Source organism: Taudactylus pleione, unplaced genomic scaffold (assembly GCF_031769625.1).
Source record: "Taudactylus pleione unplaced genomic scaffold, aTauple2 ptg000212l, whole genome shotgun sequence".
In the NCBI taxonomy this organism is placed as follows: Eukaryota; Metazoa; Chordata; class Amphibia; order Anura; family Myobatrachidae; genus Taudactylus; species Taudactylus pleione.
Genome location: NW_028284614.1, coordinates 10,391,391 through 10,411,860, shown reverse-complemented (window position 1 = coordinate 10,411,860; position 20,470 = coordinate 10,391,391). Strand labels below are relative to the sequence as shown.

The 20,470-nt window shown below is 45.1% G+C and overlaps 1 protein-coding gene across 1 annotated transcript in view; it reads right to left on the bottom strand.

The window, feature by feature from the left end:
- Window positions 1-4,484: 4,484 nt before the first annotated feature.
- Window positions 4,485-20,470, bottom strand: part of SULT4A1 (sulfotransferase family 4A member 1) — a 42,884-nt gene continuing 26,898 nt past the window's right edge. Inside the window, exons 3-7 of the mRNA XM_088478313.1 lie at window positions 20,057-20,137; window positions 16,017-16,143; window positions 12,782-12,876; window positions 10,461-10,599; window positions 4,485-5,121 (exon numbers count right to left, since the gene is read on the bottom strand). Of these exons, the coding sequence (XP_088334439.1) occupies window positions 5,009-5,121; window positions 10,461-10,599; window positions 12,782-12,876; window positions 16,017-16,143; window positions 20,057-20,137 (555 nt within the window). The 3' untranslated portion in view covers window positions 4,485-5,008. The remainder of the gene's footprint in view (window positions 5,122-10,460; window positions 10,600-12,781; window positions 12,877-16,016; window positions 16,144-20,056; window positions 20,138-20,470) is intronic.

The following is a 20,470-nucleotide window of genomic DNA, read 5'->3' as shown; positions in this document are numbered from 1 at the left end:
CACGCTACGGGCACGGTGGCTCGCTTCGCACGCCACATGGATTTATTCCCCCTCCATGCCCACTTGGATGGTAGGGAATGATGTTGGATAGTAAGGAATGACATTGGACACTGGCTAATCTTAAGTGCCTAACCCTAAACCTAACCCTTTAAAAAATTTTTAAAAAAATCATGCGTCTATCATTTTTGTGTCGACCATTTTCTTGTCGACCTTTTGGCCCTGTCGACCTTTTGTACCTGTTGATCTTCTTACATGTCGACTTTTACTGTGTCGACCTTTTGTACATGTCGACCTTTTGTACCTGCCGACCATCTTCCATGTCAACCTTTAGTGTGTCGACCTTTTGTACCTGTCGACTTTTTTACCTGTCGATCTATTGACTGTCTAACATCCATCTGTGGGCGATCTAGACATTGTCTAACTAATTACTGTCTATCTAAAGTCCAGCACCCTCTAAATGACAGCCCTGTTCTATTCTATTCTAAAATGTGTCTTGATGGCAGTTTTGCAGCGGTTTGCAGATAGCAAAACCGTCAAAACCACCACCAAACCACAGTCAAAACACATTTTAGAATAGAATAGAACAGGGCTGTCATTTAGAAACCACTGCAAACCGCCACCAAACCCCCGGGGATTAGAACAGAATAGAACCCGCCACCAAACCGCCGGGGTTTAGAATAGAAACTGCCGTCAAACCGCCGCTTAGTAAATTTTGCCCTTTGTCTCTACTATTATGATGTCTATAAGTGCAACTCTGAGGATAAAATGTGCATATGTCTCCACCTAGTGGTAGCTAATGAACAATGTCAGCAAAAATATCACACCAGCAGTATTGATCATTCTTTTTGTACATAATGGTTGGATTAAAAACATAGCTTTACAAAAGGCTAAATTGTTTGTGGCAATTAATGGATACATTAGCCTTTGTGGTTAACATAAAGGTCTATAAAAGGTTTAATCTCTAGCAAGATACACTGTTGAGTTATAGTCACTTGGAGCAAGGCGAAGAGCACGATTGCCCAGACAAAGGGTCTGTATTTCATGTTGCTCTATATACAGTACTACGGTACCTCCAGCAATAACACTTGGTGATCACAGCTTTATCCTGAGTTTTGATTAAATGTATAAGACAGTCTTGTCAATTCTAAGGGGTCGATTCAATTAGGCGCAACTAAGTCACGCCCGTGAGTAAGTGCGGTTATATGCCGCTCTTACAGTACTGCCAGACTTGCGGATATTTGGTTGCAGCTCCATAGGGCTGCGTGTAAAAAATCCAGGAGTCCGGGGTGTGATCAGGCTGCGAGGGGAGTGAGTTCAGTTATTCTGTGCTGCTGCTGTGCCAGAACCTCACCTCCTCGCTAATTGATTTGACCCCTATATCTTCTCATAATTATACTGTGATGCTTGGGCGGAGTTTATTGTGCATCTGAGCAGGCACAGACAGGCAGCAGTTATCACTGTAAGAAACTGAAAAGATGTACCATAGAATGGATAATATTTATCTATATATTGCTAGATTTTATGTCATTATTTGTATACAACTCAGAGAGGAAATCCCTGGTCATTAATGTAACGGAGAGGGCCACTGCCAAGAACCAGGATCCACAGACGCTGGAAGTGTATGGCAGAGCTGCCGACAGCACCTACACAGACAGTCATAATGTCGACACCACAATGTCAAATTTTGGCATGTCAACATGTTTAAAATGTCGACATATAGTCATGTCAAAATTACAAACCGTAGGCTTAGCGTTAGGGTGACTTGTCGGCATTTCAATATGTTGACCTTATAGTAAAGTCAACATGTGGCATGACGACATAATGAACATGTCAACATGTTATGTCGACATGGGGTACCTGTAGACATTTTGGAGTCTACGTTATGACTTTCGACAAGTCATGCCAAAGCTGTATTCCCAATGAAAAAATAAGTAAAACTAGAAGATATTTTGTGTATTATATCATATTAATGTGTTCTATGTCACAAAGTCCAGGAGACTGCCGGACTATTGGGAGAACTCTGGTACCTGGGGAAGCAGGTGGTTCTCAGAAAAGGCCATTCACTGACCTGCGAAATGCGTGGGTACATGTCCTAATGACGCAAGTGACATCATCAAACATCACTGAACACAGAGCATCTGATTCAGTCGCAGCAAAGCAACCTCATCTGCAGACGCATTGCAGCTGACTGCCGACCTGAGAGACATCCGGATTCATGCAGGCTGCACTGCCGCTACACATCAGCCGGCATCGCTATCAGCACGGATTTGCACCAGGTCCTGCTGTAGCCTAGTAATACCCCCTTAGCTGTAAGTAGAGATCCCGCTGCCTCCTGTGCTACTCTGAACAGCTGACCAGAGACGTGTACAGTAAGGGGCGTATTCAATTAGGTGGAAAGTGCTGTCAGATTTGGGGAAATCAGCCTGACACCCTCTAATAAAGATGCACTGACATTGGGGATCACTATAGATACCCCCGAATAGCCCTGCTGAAGGTATTTGGGGTACTTAAATGCTCTCAATAGCTGCTAATTACCGTCTTTGCACAAGCGGTGAAGAATAGCATTTTGCAGGTGTTTTTTGTGAAAATAAGTAGTCCCAGCAAATTTGGGGCATACGAAAATGGGTGCTAGCATATTTTAAAGTTGCTAAAGTGAAGTTTTAAAAAAACATAAAAAATCCACCTTCCGCAACCACGTGCAAACACCTGGGGCATACTTGGGGGCACCCCTGGAGTCTATTTCGCTAGTTTTTAAGTTTGCCCACCAACTTTGTACTTTGTCGCCCCCTTTTTCAAAGTAATTTTTTGGGGTGTTCTTAAGTTTTTTTAAATTTTTTTTGACACAATTTACCTTTGGGGGACTGTCCCAAGAGTGCAGGGTGGTTCCCGCAAGTTTGCCCCCAAAAGCCCAATTCTGCACTTTTTTTCGACAGCTTTCAGAGGCGAATCTTTTCCGCCTGTTTCAATGCATTGCGTTTCCGCACCGGCGAAAAGTCTTTGGAATAAAATATGGGGATAAGTATTCGTCTGGCGAGATTACGTCACCGGCAAAACTTTTTCACCGAAAACGTCTTCTCCTACCTAATTGAATACGGCCCTAAGTATGAATCGTTCAGCCTCCAGAGCAGGCGTGGTGCGAAAAGGTGGCGTGTGACTCTGCACCGGGCCCTGAGTGATCACACAATATGCTGCATGCTACACGTTCCCCGTCCATTGGATATCACGATACAAGTCATCAAGCCCCGCCCACATCCAGGAAGGTATGACCAGCAGGTAAGTGTGATTTTATTTTAACTGAATTTATTGCATAGTTAAGTTATACTTCATTATTTTCTCCCGATTCACAGGTGCACATTAATCCGTCTTTTGCCGCAATGCGACTGCATCTTTATGCTAATGCAGTGGGATTCGTATAGAGACATCTACTGGCTGCGGTGCTGATCTTCCGCTTTGCGCTTTAAGTCGTACCATCGGCAGCACCATCAAACATTGCACTACCCCTGGGGAGGCACAGAGTGTCCGTCTGAACCTGGGCAGCAGAATCAGCGCAACTGTGGCAAAAGCCTCAGTCACTGTCTGTGACACACCCACGTCTGGCTAGCCACTCCCCCTCCTCTTACCATCTAGGAATGCCCAATGAAATTGCCTCACTCTGCGTCTAAATTCATTCCGTGGCTTTCGGCAGTAACCTCTGAAGCAGGCCCCTTAATGTGAATTGTTAGTGTGTAATGTAGTAATAGTTTTGTGTAGAAATAACTATTTTATCTAACGTTAGTCACTATTTACCTCCTGTGACTAAAGCCGATGGTCTCTTAAATGGGATCAAAGTTCATTTTCGGAGCAATGACACAATTCCGTTACACGCAAGCTGGGATCAGCAGCCTACACTGCGCATTTTCCATCCAGTTACGGCGAGCCGATTCTGCTCGCACCTCCATCGGCTGCGAGCAGAATCACAGTCTTAATGCCCAGAGCCGCCAGAACTGTTTCCCCGGCAAATTGAATCCAGCCCGTGGTATGTTGTCATAACCATCACATTGCGGAACACTTGTGAGGACTGGTGTGAATGTAACTATGCAAACGTTCCACACAGCAGCCACTCAGACTCTGCGGCCATTCTCCAAACTGATGTAGTCAGCATCCCGGCGGTCAGAATCCCGGTGCCGGAATCCTGACAGCAGTTGTAAACTCGGCTCCAGAATCCTGACCGCTAGCATCCCGACAGTAAGTATTAGGGTTAGGCACTAGGGGGAGAGTTAGGTTGCAGGGGGAAGAAGTAGGCTATGGGGGGGGGGGGGTTAGGATTAGGTTGTGGGAGGGGACGGATAGGGTAAGGCTACGGGGGGGGGGGGGTTAGGCTGCGGGAAAGGTGGGTTGGGGTTAGGATACTTACGAAATTCTGTCTATGTATTTTGTTTTTGCACGGTTGCCTGTGCGTTCGCTTTTGCGCGACATCATACACAATGAGTGATAGCAACACAATGTTGATATATAAGATAGGTTTTTTATTTGGATTGAATTATGACACAAATCATACAACCACTGCGACAACAAAGCCCCTGAGATGCGTTTCACACACAGCATTCAGCATCGGATAAGTCACCGTCCGCTCCATGACTGGGATCTGATTTATCAAAGATTCTGACAATAGTCTCCATTTAAAAGCGCTAGAAAAAACATAGAACTATTACTCCACACAAAAGAGAGAGTTTACACCCCAACTGCATTACAGGTACCATTTACATTAGGATGAATCCATTTCTCTGCCCCAGGTTTCCATCGATCCTGCTGCACGTGATGGACTCAGGAGCGCCCCCATGAGGCAGACACTGGCGCTGCAGGAGATAACCACATACAAAGCAATGAAATACTGAGAGATAGGCGCCTGCCTGGGAATGGTCCCCCAGCGCGAATATAACACAGGATAATTACAGTATATTGTGCGGCGGGTATAAACAGAGGCTGTAAGCTTGCCTAGCTGATACACGGGGAATAATGCATGCATTTCCTATAAGCTGAAGTCAAAGTTCAGTTCAGACTTCCCCATCCGCTGCTTATACACCAGGTCGAATTTATCATTCATGGAGACAGTGAAAATATCTTTCCACAGGCCGACTCTCCCTGCAAGGAAAACAAGGAGAGATGCACATTAAGTATACGCTCGATGAGATAGGCTTACAGTAACAGTTTAGGGCAGGCCTGGCCAACTTGTGGCTCCCCAGCTGTTGTGAAACTACAAGTCCCAGCATGCCCTGCCACAGTTTCGCTATTAGGGAATGCTAAAACGGTAGCAGGGCATGCTGGGACTTGTAGTTTCACCGCAGCCGGTGACGGACCTCTTGCGCCAATGCTAATTATGATGGATGCCTCTGTGAAGGGGACATCAATGGGCGGCAAGACTCCCGGATTAGCCCTATGGAATCTCTTTATAGTAGTAAAACAGGCTTCCGAGGCTGCCCGCAATTACAGCCAGAATCAGCCCCTGACTGTGGTGTTGTCCTCATGACAGATCATACATTTTATATAACAAATTTTTTACATTGTAAATGGAGAGAAGCAATGCTTAACAGTTCGCAGTATTGACAAGGGCTGAAGACAAGTGATAACCTTGTGAGACTCCATAAGTAACATTCAGGAGTCATTGATTAACCAATGACCTGATTGGCGGAACTTTCATAAATACTGTTTCGGAGCACGGGAGGGCTGCCTGCCCCGTCTTTAGGTGATGCTCTCTCCTTAAAATAAGGTTAAACCCAAGATTTAGGTGTCATGACCTCATACAGATGTGTCGGGAGATGTACTAAGCTCAGGAAAGTGATAAAGCGGAGAGTGATAAACTACCAGCCACTCAGCTCCTAACTGTCATGTTACAGGCTGTATTTGAAAAATGACTGTCAGGAGCTGATTGGTTGGCAGTTTATCACTTTCCAGAGCTTAGTCCATCTGCCCCCTAGCCTCAATACGCTACACAGCGCAACTTGCCTGGCATGAGTGAGCCGCCAGGTCCCGCAAAAGACTCTGCTAGCATTGGGCGTCTTTTTGTGCCGAAAATGCGTATAAGTGATAATGCGAGGCGACTATGATGCACCAGCAGACTGTGCTGATTAATGTGATATGCGATAATTGTATATATGTTTGCGACTGAGTCTGTATATGAACCGCAACGGAAGTTGGAATGAAAAAAGTTGCGGCCGCTACATTGTAGCACTTCGTGTACAGATTCGGAGACTCAGTCGCGCACAGATATAAACAATTTTGGCAAAAAAAAAGATGCCAGAAAGACGCTGGAGCTTGTAGAGTCTTAAAGGACTTGCCACGCCAAGAGGGGCTTTTTAGCGCAACTGCAGCATAGATGTATAAAGACACATCTGTATAAAAATTATTGCTGGAACTAAAACAGAGGCCCTGATTCAGAGCCGGACGCTCTGACAGAGCACTCGCTGTGAATCAGGGCCGTCCTTCTTAAGTTTAGAGCAGCCTCCTGGCCGCTCGTATAGCTGAGCGAGCGGCCAGGAAGATTGTCGCGATGGTCAAGACCATCGCGACCATCGGGCTTGCGACGAGACCCTTGTGGTAGGGTCTCGTTTCCGCAAGCCCTGGAGTGCTATCAGAGCCGAAAGCATCAGGGCCAAAGCACTCCCACTGACATCACTTGTGATGTCAGTGGGGCCGGTCCCAGACGGTAGGCGTTCCCATGGGAATGCCTCCGTCTGGCCAGCCACGCCCCTGGCACGCCCACCAAAGGGGGCGTGCTGTCACTCACCATCGACAGCACATCCCCTTGGTAGCGAGACCCATAGCGACGGCATGCGCACTGGGCCAACATCGACCCGCTTGCGAGCACTCAGCGCTCGCGAGCGGGTCTGAATCAGGCCCAGAATTCCGAGAATGAATTGATGAGGTTCAATACCAGCCTATCAGTACGTCAGTTATGTCAATGGATATGTTTTATCTATTTTTACATTTATGCAAATGTAGCTCAAAAACACAAGAGCATCCTCGCTGGTGTAGTTTCGCCATTAGCTATCATGTATTGCCTTATCACTGTATGATAACTGATCCTCAGTGTAATATCCATGGAAACCAACGATATGGTGAGTTCACCTATTAAGGCGAATGCCCAACTACAGATTGCTGTAACTCACTGGCTTCTATATACCCTCCTGCAACAATGTAGCTGTGTCTTTTTATGATCAGGCAGGGATGTTTCTTCACGGTGCCCTTGTATATGACGCAGATCTGCTGTGCTACAGTATAGCAGGCTGAATCCAATTACATCCAGAGAGCAGCTTTGTCCCATAACCACTTCATCTACTTTTATTCAGGTATTTTATTTTTTTAACATGAAATAACCTTGCATGATAAAGGAGACACCCACCTGATGCCCGCTGTACTCCTGTAACTGGGATACCTGAATTACTGTACAAGCTAATGAACTGAATGCTCAAATCTCTCTGACAGATCTTCAGCATGAAAACAACCAATGGGCTACAAAAGAAACAAAAATAGAACTGAAAAAAATTAAAATAATAAGACAATATTCAAAAAGGAAAACAAAATAAAATTAACGGAAGGTAGAATATGCATTAAATAAATATATAAAGCAAAATGAAGACAAACATAAAATTAAAGGGAATCCTGCATCATTCAGGAGGTTTATTATTTTAAAGGGACACAATACTGGGAGAATAAATAAATAAAATAACATTCGAAATTAGCACTTATGACTGATTTTTGAATTTCAGAGCAGAAATCTTGGTGGCTCTCATTAATATTAATATAAATCTGCAGAATAATTATGTTCTAGATGTCTATCTATCTATCTATCTATCTATCTATCTATCTATCTATCTATCTATCTAATATCTATATTTATCTAACTCATATCTATCTATCTATCTATCTATCTATCTAATATCTATCTATCTAATATCTATTTACTCTATCCTATCTATCTATCTATCTATCTATCTATCTATCTATCTATCTATCTATCTATCTATCTATCTATCTATCTATCTCATATCTATTTACTCTATCTATCTATCTATCTATCTATCTATCTATCTATCTATCTATCTATCTATCTATCTATCTCATATCTATTTACTCTATCCTATCTATCTATCTATCTATCTATCTATCTATCTATCTATCTCATATCTATTTACTCTATCTATCTATCTCATATCTATTTACTCTATCCTATCTATCTATCTATCTATCTATCTATCTATCTATCTATCTATCTATCTATCTATCTATCTATCTATCTAATCTATCGGACTAGTTTATGTTTCTCTTTACACTGTATGAAACCACTGTCTATCAGGACTGGCCAGGATACTGGGTAACAGGGAGACTTACCTGGCCAAAAAACAGTGAGCAAGGACAGGATGTGAGCTGGACATGTGACATTCACAGCCAATCCTGGAAAGGCCTCTTTGGCCGGGTACGGCTAAACCGCCAATCACACTAAAGCTGGGTACACATTTAACAATGTGTACCCAGCCGATCTATCGTGCGACAGGACACGGCGAGGGTTCCGGCATCAGCAATGCATACACACTTGCCGATGTCGGGAGCAACAGCACAACGCCGGGAGCGCGCTTCATCAGGGACATAGTGGGTACAGAATAGACAATGTGCCTGATATGTCATCTAGTGTGTGCACCTGGCATAAGGGATTTCCATCCTCTCTAAAGCATCAGCAATAATAAGTAGGGAGAGATGTACAAACCTTCTAAAGAGTGAAGAAGTTGCCTATAGCAACCAATCATCTTCTACTTATCGTTTTATAAAATGTACGTGATAAAAGCTACTGTAGCTAAAAGCGGATTGGTCGCTATGGGCAACGTCTTCACTTTTTAGAAGATTTAATGCATCTGCCTCTTGCAAGTATTTAAAATTGATTGTCAGGATGTTCATCCAACTCTTGTCATTTAATGTCATCATAGGATATAAGGCCATCCTTCCTTTCTAATCACTGATTCAGCCTGTCATGCTGGGACTTGTAGTACCACGACAGCTAGAGCACCACCGGGTTGCTGAAGCCCGAGCTCAGTCATGCCGCTCAAATGTGAGGTGTGAAAGCCGCCCATGAAGAACACAAACGCAACAGAATGAAAGATGGGGGGAAGTAATACAGGCATCTCTGGGGTCCGCAGCCCACACCTCCCCACGACAGCAAGGAGATGAAGAACCTCGTCTGATGCCTCCTAGGTGAGATGTGTAGGGCTGTGTCTCAGTTTTTTTCCTGGACAGTCCTGTTTTTCTCACTTGAGAGGCTTACCTTGGAAGATTATTATTATTTTATCTATAAATTATCTGCTCTGGAACCAAGGGCCTGATTCAGAGCCGGACGCTCTGACAGAGCGCTTGCTCTGAATCAGGGCCGTCCCTCCTTCATTTTGGAGCAGCCTCCTGGTTGCTCGCATAGCTGTGGGTGACCACCCACAGCTATAGCGAGCGGCCAAAATGATGGTCCCGATGGTCAAGACCATCGCGACCATCGGACTTGCGACGAGACATTGCGGTAGGGTCTCGCTGCCACAAGCCCAGGAGTGCTTTTGGCTCTATCAGAGCCAAAAGCACTCCCACTGACATCACTAGTGATGTCAGTGGGGCCGGACCCAGACGGTAGGCGTTCCCATGGGAACGCCTCCATCTGGGCAGCCACGCCCCCGGCACGCCCACCAAAGGGGGAGTGCTGTCAATCACCATCGACAGCACGCCCCCTTTGGTGCGAGACCCTTAACGACGGCTTGGCCGTCGTTATTCGGGTCTCGCGCATGCGCACGACGTCGTGCGCATGCGCACTTGGGCACCATCGACGAGCAGGTCTGAATCAGGCCCTGAATGTCCAAATGGGTTTTCGTATATATTCCCCTGTGCAGGAATTTATTTTGCCTGCTCCCCAGGTAGTGTAGAAGCCACACCGAGCGCTAGAAATGTTATCTAGGGGTAGTAATTAGGAGACTTCTCACCAATATGATAGGCTATTTGAATATTTAATTAATAAATCAAGACTTATGTGTCATCAGTCTTACAGCTGGCATAGCAATCGTCCTATGGAGGGCGGGTAATACTTATGATTATTAATTACTCGCCCAGCTTATACATATTTTAGATGGCGCTGTGCACTGGCACTGGCACTGGGGGCATCACATTTGAAGCTGGTGAAGCAAATTAAAATCCCTGTCACAAATAATCATGTATAATAAATAGAAAGATTAGGAACTAGTCCATTCTTTTTTAAAGTAATGGATCCGTGGTTATAAGTTTGAGGTAAAAACAACAAAAATATATATAAAAATAATTGTTAATTGCTTTATATTTGATATTAGCACAAAATGGTGTTTTTCAGCCTTGTCCTTGTCGGTCTGTCAGACGCTAATTTTGGGAGTCAGAGGAATGAAACCTTATTGAGATTATTAGCAACGTCGGTGATAAATACGAACCTCTGCCAACAGGGAGAGCCTCTGCGTTACAGCACTGGTCAATCAGCTGGTGGCAATGTTCTACTGTGGATTCCAGTTGAGCTTTATCATATGACACTCCCAGAAACCTCACCAGCTGCTCCACCATTGTGGCAAGGTCCTAGTTAAGAGACACAGATAATATACATCCATCAGTACTAAATTCAGAATTCTAATAATATACATAATCAAAGTGGACCTCAGCCAAAATGGTAGACACCTAGCGGAGGCATCATCCATTTTGGCTGAGCCAGTATGCAGTCTATCAATTTACTAATATGCACTGACGTCACAGAAGCACAGCCTGACTAAATTCATGACCACTGGCTTATATTCATGAGATATTGGTTCCTAATGGGTATTAATTCCACCCACAAAATGGTTGCCTCCACTGTGTGTAGCTGACATGTCTCCCCAAAACACCCACTCCTGGGGAACATATGTTGGGATCTGTTCTGAGCTATAATCTGAAATTAACTAATAAACACCCTCAACTAGTCTTCTAGCTGTCATAGGTAATTAGGGGTCTATTTACAAAGCCTTGCAGAGAGATAAAGTGGATGGAGATAAAGTGCCAACCAATCAGCTCCTAACTGTCATTTTTCAAACACAGCCAGTAAAGTAACAGTAAGGAGCTGATTGGTTGATACTATGGGGTCTATTTACTAAGCAGTCTCAGGAGACAGAGTGAAAAGTGATAAGGTGTCAGCCAATCAGCTCCTAACTGTCATTTTTCAAACACAGCCAGTAAAGTAACAGTAAGGAGCTCATTGGTTGATACTATGGGGTCTATTTACTAAGCAGTGTTAGGAGACAGAGTGAAAAGTGATAAGAAAGTGATAAGGTGCCAGCCAATCAGCTCCTAACTGCCATCTCACAGGCTGTGTTTGAAAAATGACAGTTGGGAGCTGATTGGCTGGCACCTTATCACTTCCACTCTGTCTCCTAACACTGCTTAGTAAATAGACCCTTATATATCCTTCCACTTTATCTCTCTCCAAGACATAGTACATCTCCCCCTTAGAAAGAAATGTGTCCACAAAAATATTTGTGAACAAAAATAGCTTTATTGATAAGGTCAGAAGTAAAAAAAAATATGGAAGTGCCTATGCTAGCTTCAAGTGAGTATGACGTAGGGTGCGTATTCTGGTAAAGTATTTATGGCCAATGATGTGTGTAGGAGTGACTATGCTCCAACATATAAAAACAGTCAGGGCAATTATTAATTACTATGAATTAAGCAAAATTTCTATCCATCAGATAAAGTAGTGACAGATAAGTAAATATATACAGTATATATCGCATTTCTGGGTAATACAAGGGCCAATGAAGATAATTTCAACCTCTGACAGCAATACCTTTCACATCACATTTACCACTAATACCCCTTTTACACCACATCAAAAACCTGGGTTTTTGCTGGGTCTACCCAGGTCACAGCAGTGTAAAAGGGTCCCTGAACAATAACCCAGGTCAAGTGACCCAGCAATCCCACCCAGGTAGCTACCAGGATTGGACCCAGGATGGACCCGGGTAATGGTGCAGTGTAAACGGTGCAACCCGGGTTATCTGACCTGGGTCATGCCTAAAATGAGCTGATTGGTGGTTGTGGAGCAGTCACCTCCCACTTTTTATGACCTCACAGGTTTAGCAGGGCAGACCTGAGTTCAGTGTCAACAGGGCTGACCTGGGAGTAACCCAGATCAAAGGGGCAGTGTAAATGGGTCTGACCTGGGTCTGACCAGGGTTAGTACCATGTCCAAAAACCCAGGTCGGACCTGGGTTTTTGGTGGAAAAGAGGTATAATTTAGTTTCTTGCCCCCCCTCCAGCTCACTAGATGCCATTTAGAATGACATAAATTGTTTATTTCTTTTTTTACATTTTCTGAATTCTTTTTTTTTTGCCAGCCCTGCAGAATTATAACATGCACACGCTGGATTTCACCAAGGGCGACATAGTCCAGGGAATAGGGAGACTGAATAACAGGACAGGGTTTGTTTCCCCATTTAATCATTTGGTTTTTTTCTCTCTACATTGGTCGACATAAACATATTCAGTGATCACTTTTCATTTCAAGTACAATACATTCTTTTTTTTTCCACACAATATTATTGCTTGCACCATCACCGGTTCCCGTATTGAAGACCAGATGGAATTCAGTAAGCCGCGTACTCCCGTTAGAGCACCACATCATGTGCAGGTGTAGGTAAAACATCATCACACGGGGTCCCACCCCACCATGAGCCTCACGGACACGCTCTGAGAATATTTGGGGAATGAAATGTCCCTGACGCCTCCTCACCTTGTGCATGTCTTCATACTTCAGGAAAAGTACATTAGAATCCAAGCGGTGATCCCAAAACTCTTGGACGTGGTCAAACCATGACCCGTAACCCACTGTGAGAGCAAAGAGGGAAGGGTGAGCGGAACTTTACCACAACCACAGTAAGTACAGCCGGTAAAACAACTCTTGTCATATAATGTATCAGATGTATACAGTATACCCCTAAATGACAATTAAAGAAGAACTCCACCCAAAACATAACATTTTTCACTAGTATATGCTTATATAGAATCCGGAGCTTTAGTTCCCAGAGAGCACCATTCTCCTGGATAGTGGAAAACTCTATTGGGGGGATTTATTAGGGATGGACATCGACCATCACTGGTTTTGCAACCATCGATGGTCAACGGCTGATGGCAAGCATTTTTTTCTTTTGCCATCGATGTTGGAGAACATCAATAAGATGTATGAAACCTCCTAAAGAGGACGAGTGGAGGTGTTGCACAGAGCTACCAATCAGCTTGTAGCTGTCACTTATCTAGTGCATTCTATAAAATGATAGCAGGAATCTCATTGGCTGCTATGGGGCTGATTTAGAGATGCACGTTATTTCAATATTAACCATCATCTCTGATGTTTTAAGGCCTGCATATGTTTTAAGGCCGCAGCATGATTGACATGTTGCTGGGGGTGGTGATGGCAAGTTTTCCAGAAAACTGCTGACCCCGTTTTCTGGGCGTGCTGAAACCAATGGCCTGCCTCTTTGGACACAGCTTCAATGGCCCCTGGCAGCGTGATTTTGCCGCACATCCGATGGCTGAGTCTTGGGATGCAGCATCAGATCAGAAAAGCCGGCATACATACATAAGACGCCTCCTGCTGCTTTTACACAATTTCACACAGCCGCTGGGTACAAAGACACAGCGACTGTGCTACAGTGTCCATCCCTGAATCAGCACCTACAGGCGGCAACTCCACTTGTTCTGTTTAGAAGATTTGGTGAATCTCCCCCTATATTCCATCTTACCATAGTAAACTCCTGGTTCTGGACTATAGATAGACAGTAATTAGATAGACAATGTCTAGATAAGACACCAGGGGGTAATTTACTAAAGGTCGATTTTGCATTTTGAGTGATTTGAGGTGCGATTTTCATTCGATTTGGATTCGATTTTGGTTTTGAGTATTTACTAAAGGCCAAATCGCATGTAAAATCGGACTTCAAATCGACTTTGGACTCAAATCGCCCTCAAATCGCCCATCGGAAAAACATTGGTACTTTTACATAGCCCAACACACAAAAACCTTATTTACTATCATTGGATTTCAAAACGTCCTCAAAATCAGACTTCAAATCACTCTTCAAATCCCCAATACAATAGACCTGCTTCATGCTTTCGATTTGAGCATGAGCAGGTCGGATGCACACAGATACATGCAGACATCAGTGAGATGCCTGCATGTATCTGGCTGGAAAAAAGCAATTGAAGTGTTAAATTAAGAAAAAAATTGACGTGAGGTCACACCCCAAAAACACAACCAGCCCCGGACTTTGCCAATCCAGTTCTGGTTGACTAAGTACAGGAAAAAAATTACGTAGGGTCTCCCTGTACTTAGTACAACCAGCACAGGGCGGTGGGTGGCGGGTTGATTGTGATTGTGACCAGCGATGCCCGTGCCTGCTGGTCGTTTAGACATCTAAACGTCAGGTTGAGCATGTTTGCAGATGATTGATTAGCCTGCACTGAATGACTGCTTGTTCAGTGCAGGCTCATCACAGACTGACAAAACGACTGCACGATTACAATGTCGTAATTGTGCAGTCGTTTTCATGTCTGCTAGTGGATGGGCCACTTAAGAATGTCAACAGGGTCAAAAGTTAGACAGGAAAATGGTCAACACCTTTTTTTTTCTATTTTTAGGGTTAGGTTTAGGCACTTACTAGAGGGTTAGGGTTAGGTACTTACCCCCACAGTAAGGGTTAGGCACCAGGAGGAAGGGTTAGGCACCAAGGGGATGTTTATGGTTAGGGTGAAGATTAGGGCTAAAAAAACAAACAAAAAAATTTGTCAACCATTTTCGTGTCCACCATTTTCATGGCGAACTTTTGACACTGTCGACCTTTTGTGCCTGTCGACCTTCTTACATGTCGAACTTTAGTGTGTCTGACTTTTGTCCCTGTCTAACTATCGACTGTCTAACATCTGGTGTCTATCTAGAGTGACATTGTCTATCTAATTACTGTCTTTAATTGAGCTGTAGAAATTGAAAAGAATGACTATGAACCTGCAATGTACCAGGTGAGTAACAGTAACCACGGCTGCCATGTTGCACTCCAGAAACATAGATCCCATAGTATAGCAATAGGGCAATAGAAAATCCTTTCCTATACTGATGAGTTCCAACAACAGCCAAACAGTCTGCCTGTAGGAAGAGTCCTGCCTGGCTAGTGCTATACTATAGATGCCCTGGGAGCAGAGGATTACACATAAATGACAAAAATAAAATGGGATTCCTAGAAGTCTGTGCTCCGGAAATGAAACAAAATAACATAGGGGCAGGTTCAGTTACTAAATGAGCAGCTCCGTGAAGAGAGACTGCGCGACACAACCCGGGGCTAATTAACATTGCCTCCTGAAGTGAGAGTATAAATATGGAAATTAACATTTTGGAATTTAGATGTCAATATTTCTTGTTATCATAAATAGGACTGTACTATTCTGCTATACGGTTGTCGCAGCAAAGTCTCGCAGTCGCGGAACGCGCAGTGCTGGGAGCTGCTCTGGCCATTGGGGCAGGTCAGATTACATGGGTTGGTTACGGGATGCCGGCGTTCGGGATCCCGGTGACCAGAATCCCGACGGGGTTAGGACACCAACAGCTCTTGGTCAGTATCCTAACCCGCCCCCTCTCTCTACCGCTACCCCTAACCCTCCCTCCCAGGTACCTAAACCAAACCCTCCCCCCTAGTGCCTAACTCTAACCCCTAACCTAACCCTCCCCCCTAACCCCAGTACTTACCATCGGGATGCCGACGTCGGGATTCTGACAGGTGTCGGCATTCTAAGTGCCATCATCCCGACTGTCGGGACATTGAATGGATCCCGTTTAGATATATATATTTACTTTACGATGTATGTATTACTATATGCTGAATCTCTGTAAATGTGTTTTACCCTCCCCCCCCCTAGTTACTACTAGCGAGTAACGCTAGACTCTCTCTGCCCATTAACGGTGAAACCCGTTCTCTTACACCTGTCATTCATGAATCTCCGGCAAAACTCCTGGAACGTTCCCCTATAGCTCATTGTCCTCAAGGAGCGGTGAAATTGGTAATATGACACTACGAGGTCTTTAGGGTTGCGAGCCATATAGATAACCTGCAAAGACAAGTTTTGGTTAATAACTTGGATTTCATACATACTTATTTCAAGCATCATTTACATGTAGCCCAGAATCATCTTATACAGTTGTCCCACCAGAATCCGGGACTCCGGTAACAAAGTACTAAGCCTCGGAGAGACATAAAATGGATGGAGACATAAGGGTCTATTTACTAAGCTTTGTTAGGAGATAAAGGGAACTGAGATAAGGTACCAGCCAATCAGCTCCTAACTGCCATTTTTCAAACGCAGCCTGTGACATGGCAGTTAGGAGCTGATTGGCTGGTACATTATCTCAGTTCACTTTATCTCCTAACAAAGCTTAGTAAATAGACTCCATAAGCTCCTAACTGTCATTTTTCAAACACAGCCAGTAAAATTAAGTTAGGAGCTGATTGGTTGGTACTTTTATCTCTCTCCACTTTAACTCTCTCCACGGCTTAGTGAATAGACCCCAAAGTTGGATAGAACGGAAGGAGGGAACCTATAGAAGAGGAGTCCTGCAAAGCAGCGAGTGCATTTCCTCCTATCAGTACAATGTCAGGACGCTGGCTCCTCATGTCCCATACGAGCGCCATGCTTCGCGCCTCGCGTCCATTATGCTTAATCTGTGCCTTTATACCAATTCCTTTGTGACAAGAAGACTAATCCTAAGTACCTAGGACACTAGAAGCAGCTATTAATTTGGCTACTATGCGAATAAGCTGCAAAATTCAGGAAAAAGTACTTAGAGTTCGCAAATCGCTCCCCATGGCGGGGGAAGTCTAAGTGGTGGAAGGCATCTCGTGCCGTATGGTGCATAACAGATAGGTGTATAAAGGACACATCTGCTCGCAGGCAGAGTTGCACTTCCGTCCTTGCAATTATAGCAAGTCACGCCACCTGCATATATTAATTATAATACAACGCAGCATCGTATAATCTGCAAGAACATCGGCCGGCTAAGTGACCCACGCAAGCCGGCCGCCGCAGATGAGAGAAAGAGGCCAGGAAATCAGTCAGCCGATGGAGATGATGCCCTCTACCCTCCCCCCAACGGCAGAGACGCACCTCGGTTTCGGGAAACGGAGGTCTTCGCGGCCCCTCTCCGGCCCACAAACGGCAGCAGACTGTCAATCATTGCCAGTATGCGTGCGACCACGCAGGACTCATACTGCAAATGCGTAGTACGGGTCGGGCGCCTTCGCAGATTCCTGACCATCAGGAATCTGCGTTCAGCAGTGCACGCTGAATGAGGCCCCAAGTGTGACTACAGAGGACATGTAGAACACAACTATACATCCAGAGATGGGCCTGATTCAGATGCACCTCTCGCACTGTACAGGGCATTGATAATGCTGACTGCTACCCGAACAGGTGCATGGGAAGGTGCATTGTGGGAGTACAGATGTGTACTACTCTGCACATCCGCATTTGGCTCTGTGTGCGCAATGTGGCGAAATTGCAGCTGACTAGTGTTCTCTGAATCGGCCCTTGTATTTTAATCCCATATAAAGAGCGAGATGTAATAGGGCCTTGGTGGCTAACCTTGACACTCCAGATGTTGTGGAACTACATATCCCAGCATGCACTGCTACCATTTTGCTATTAGGGCATGCTAAAACTGTGGCAAGGCATGCTGGGATATGTAGTTCCACAACATCTGGAGTGTCAAGGTTAGCCACCACTGTAATAGGGCGTGAGTTTTCTGTATGAGACAAACTTAGACCTTCTCGCAAATGTAAAGGTCCGAGTTTGTCTCAAAACTCACCAAATGTAATAGCCACCCACAGCTATAACAAGCGGCCAGGAAGATGGTCGCGATGGTCAAGACCATCGCGACCATTGGGCTTGCGACGAGACCCTTGTGGTAGGGTCTCGTTGCCGCAAGCCCTGGAGAGCTTTCAGTTCTATCAGAGCCAAAAGCACTCCCACTGACATCATTTGTGATGTCAGTGGGGCTGGCCCCAGACGGTAGGCGTTACCATGGGAACGCCTCCGTCTGGCCAGCCACGCCCCCGGCACGCCCACCAAAGGGGGCGTGCTGTCACTCACCATCGACAGCACGCCCCCTTTATAGCGAGACCCATAGCGACGGCTTGCCCGTCACTATTCGGATCTCACGCATGCGCGCGACGGAGCCGGGTCCGTCGTGCGCATGCGCACTGGGCCAACATCGACCCGCTTGCGAACGCTCAACGCTCGCGAGTGGGTCTGAATTAGGCCCTCTGACTTTTTCATGCGACTAGCATTAAAGGGTCCGAGTTATACAGGAGCCTTCACAGATCAGTAAAACATATGGTGCATACGCATGGTCAGATTTAAAGGATGATTTAAACGATAACGATATTGTTTATCGTTTGATCGTTAAAATCGTAATTTTTTTGCCCCCTCAAACGACCAAACGATGCGCGGGCACGGATATCGACCATCGACCGTGCATTAGCCTGGTTACTATAGGGACCTCGATCGAGCACATGTAGGAGGATCAGACAATGATACCTGATCGTTGTCTGATCTGACCGTGTGTAAGGTCCACCTGGTGGGAAATCTCCATTGAAGATTATGGAGGGAACCGCTATATTGTAGCCAATGATGCAACTGCAGGTTAATTGAGGTGACCCTTGTGGTTAACTTCATAGGCTACAATGTAGCGGTTCCCACCATAGACTTCAATGTAGCTTTCCCACCATTGAAGTCTACGGGGGAAAGTGTGAGACAGGCTGACCGCGCACAGCCAATCAGCGGACAGCTCCTACGGAGGCGTCCGCTGATTGGCTGGCAGCTCCGGCAATCACAGGAGACACATGGGTCCCTGTCATTCGCGCGGCGGAAGGGTTTTTTCATACAGGTATCCCTGGATTTCTACATGGACAATGGGAGGTGATTGGCTGCAGGGCAATGGCTTAACTAGGGGGGGTTGAGCAGGGCATGTGCCCTCGGCGCCATCGGACCAGTGGCGCTGGGGTGGGGCTTGCTGGGACCTGTGGTTCAGCAGCAAAAGACAATATTATTATTAAATATTATTAAAACTATTTTCTACACCACACATTTAACACAATCAACCCGTCACCCACCGCCCCTCTGGCTATGGCATTACACCCCCCCCCTGCTATTAGAGGGGAACCATACTCATTTTATCCCCTGTACTTCCACAACCAGGACCGGCTCATCTGAGCACTGTGCTGGTTCTTAAAGAACAGGGGACCCCTATGCATTTTCCAGCTGTATTTTAAGAACCAGGACTGGAGCTGGTTATGATTGTGGGGAGGGATGCACCTAATTTTTTTTTTTTTACTATTTAATCTCTTTTCTACATACAGAAGCATGCACGGCCCGGATCTCATGGATCTGTGCATCTTTCTGTGTTACTCGGACCTGCTCAGGCTCGACTCGCAACACTGAAGCAGGTCTGTTTTTTTTCTTTGCAAGTTTTCAGACAGAAAGCGGTATATTTAGTAAAGTGAGAGTTTTTAGAAGTGGAGATGTTGCCCATAGCAACCAATCAGATTCAACTTACCATTTAACTAGCACCTTCTAGAAGATAATAGCTAGAATCTGATTGGTTGCTATGGCCAACATCTCCACTTCTAAAAACACCCGCACTCTATTACATTGCCAGAGTTGTATGCTCACAATAGTAAAACATCTGGATGCGTGTTTTGGCATAGTGAGTTGCAGGGTGTGAGAAACATGCGAGTTTGCATGTTCTCGCACCCTATTACCTAGGGAGAGTTTTGAAAATGTGAGAGTATAGCTCTATACTCACACCCTATTACATCTCGCCCCAAAGTGTTGTTTTCTATGGCTGTTTCCACCTGTTGCTGGTGCAGTCATACAGAAAGTTATTATCTTTAGTAGGTAAAGAACAACATCCCTAGAGACAACACAGCTCTTGCGCCCCGTGAAGTGGGCGTGGCCTCAGGATTACCTTGGACTCTCCGTTGTGCAGATCTAATGGCAGGAAGCGGTAGGGGAGGTGACTCTTGATAAGTCGAGGAGACGTCAGTTCCTGGACCAAAACACATAGACAACCATAATAAGCATGTTCCATAAACAACATCAGTCCCAGTCTCGTCCAGCGCCCTCATGTCATGCTCGTCGCTCAGGTTATGTAAAGAGAAACTTTATTATGTGTAAAGAGACATTATTATAAAAATTGTTCAAGTATATTTATGTTTTTATTTTATTAAACACTCCTTTAGTACAGGTATTGTTGTGACATAGGGACTGATTCAGGAAGGATCGCAATTGTAAAGCTGCACGCAGGCGCTCATTGCTATTATGCAAATGCAGCAGGAGGTGTACGTAACCCCTTGCTGCATTTGCCATCCCAGCACTGCGA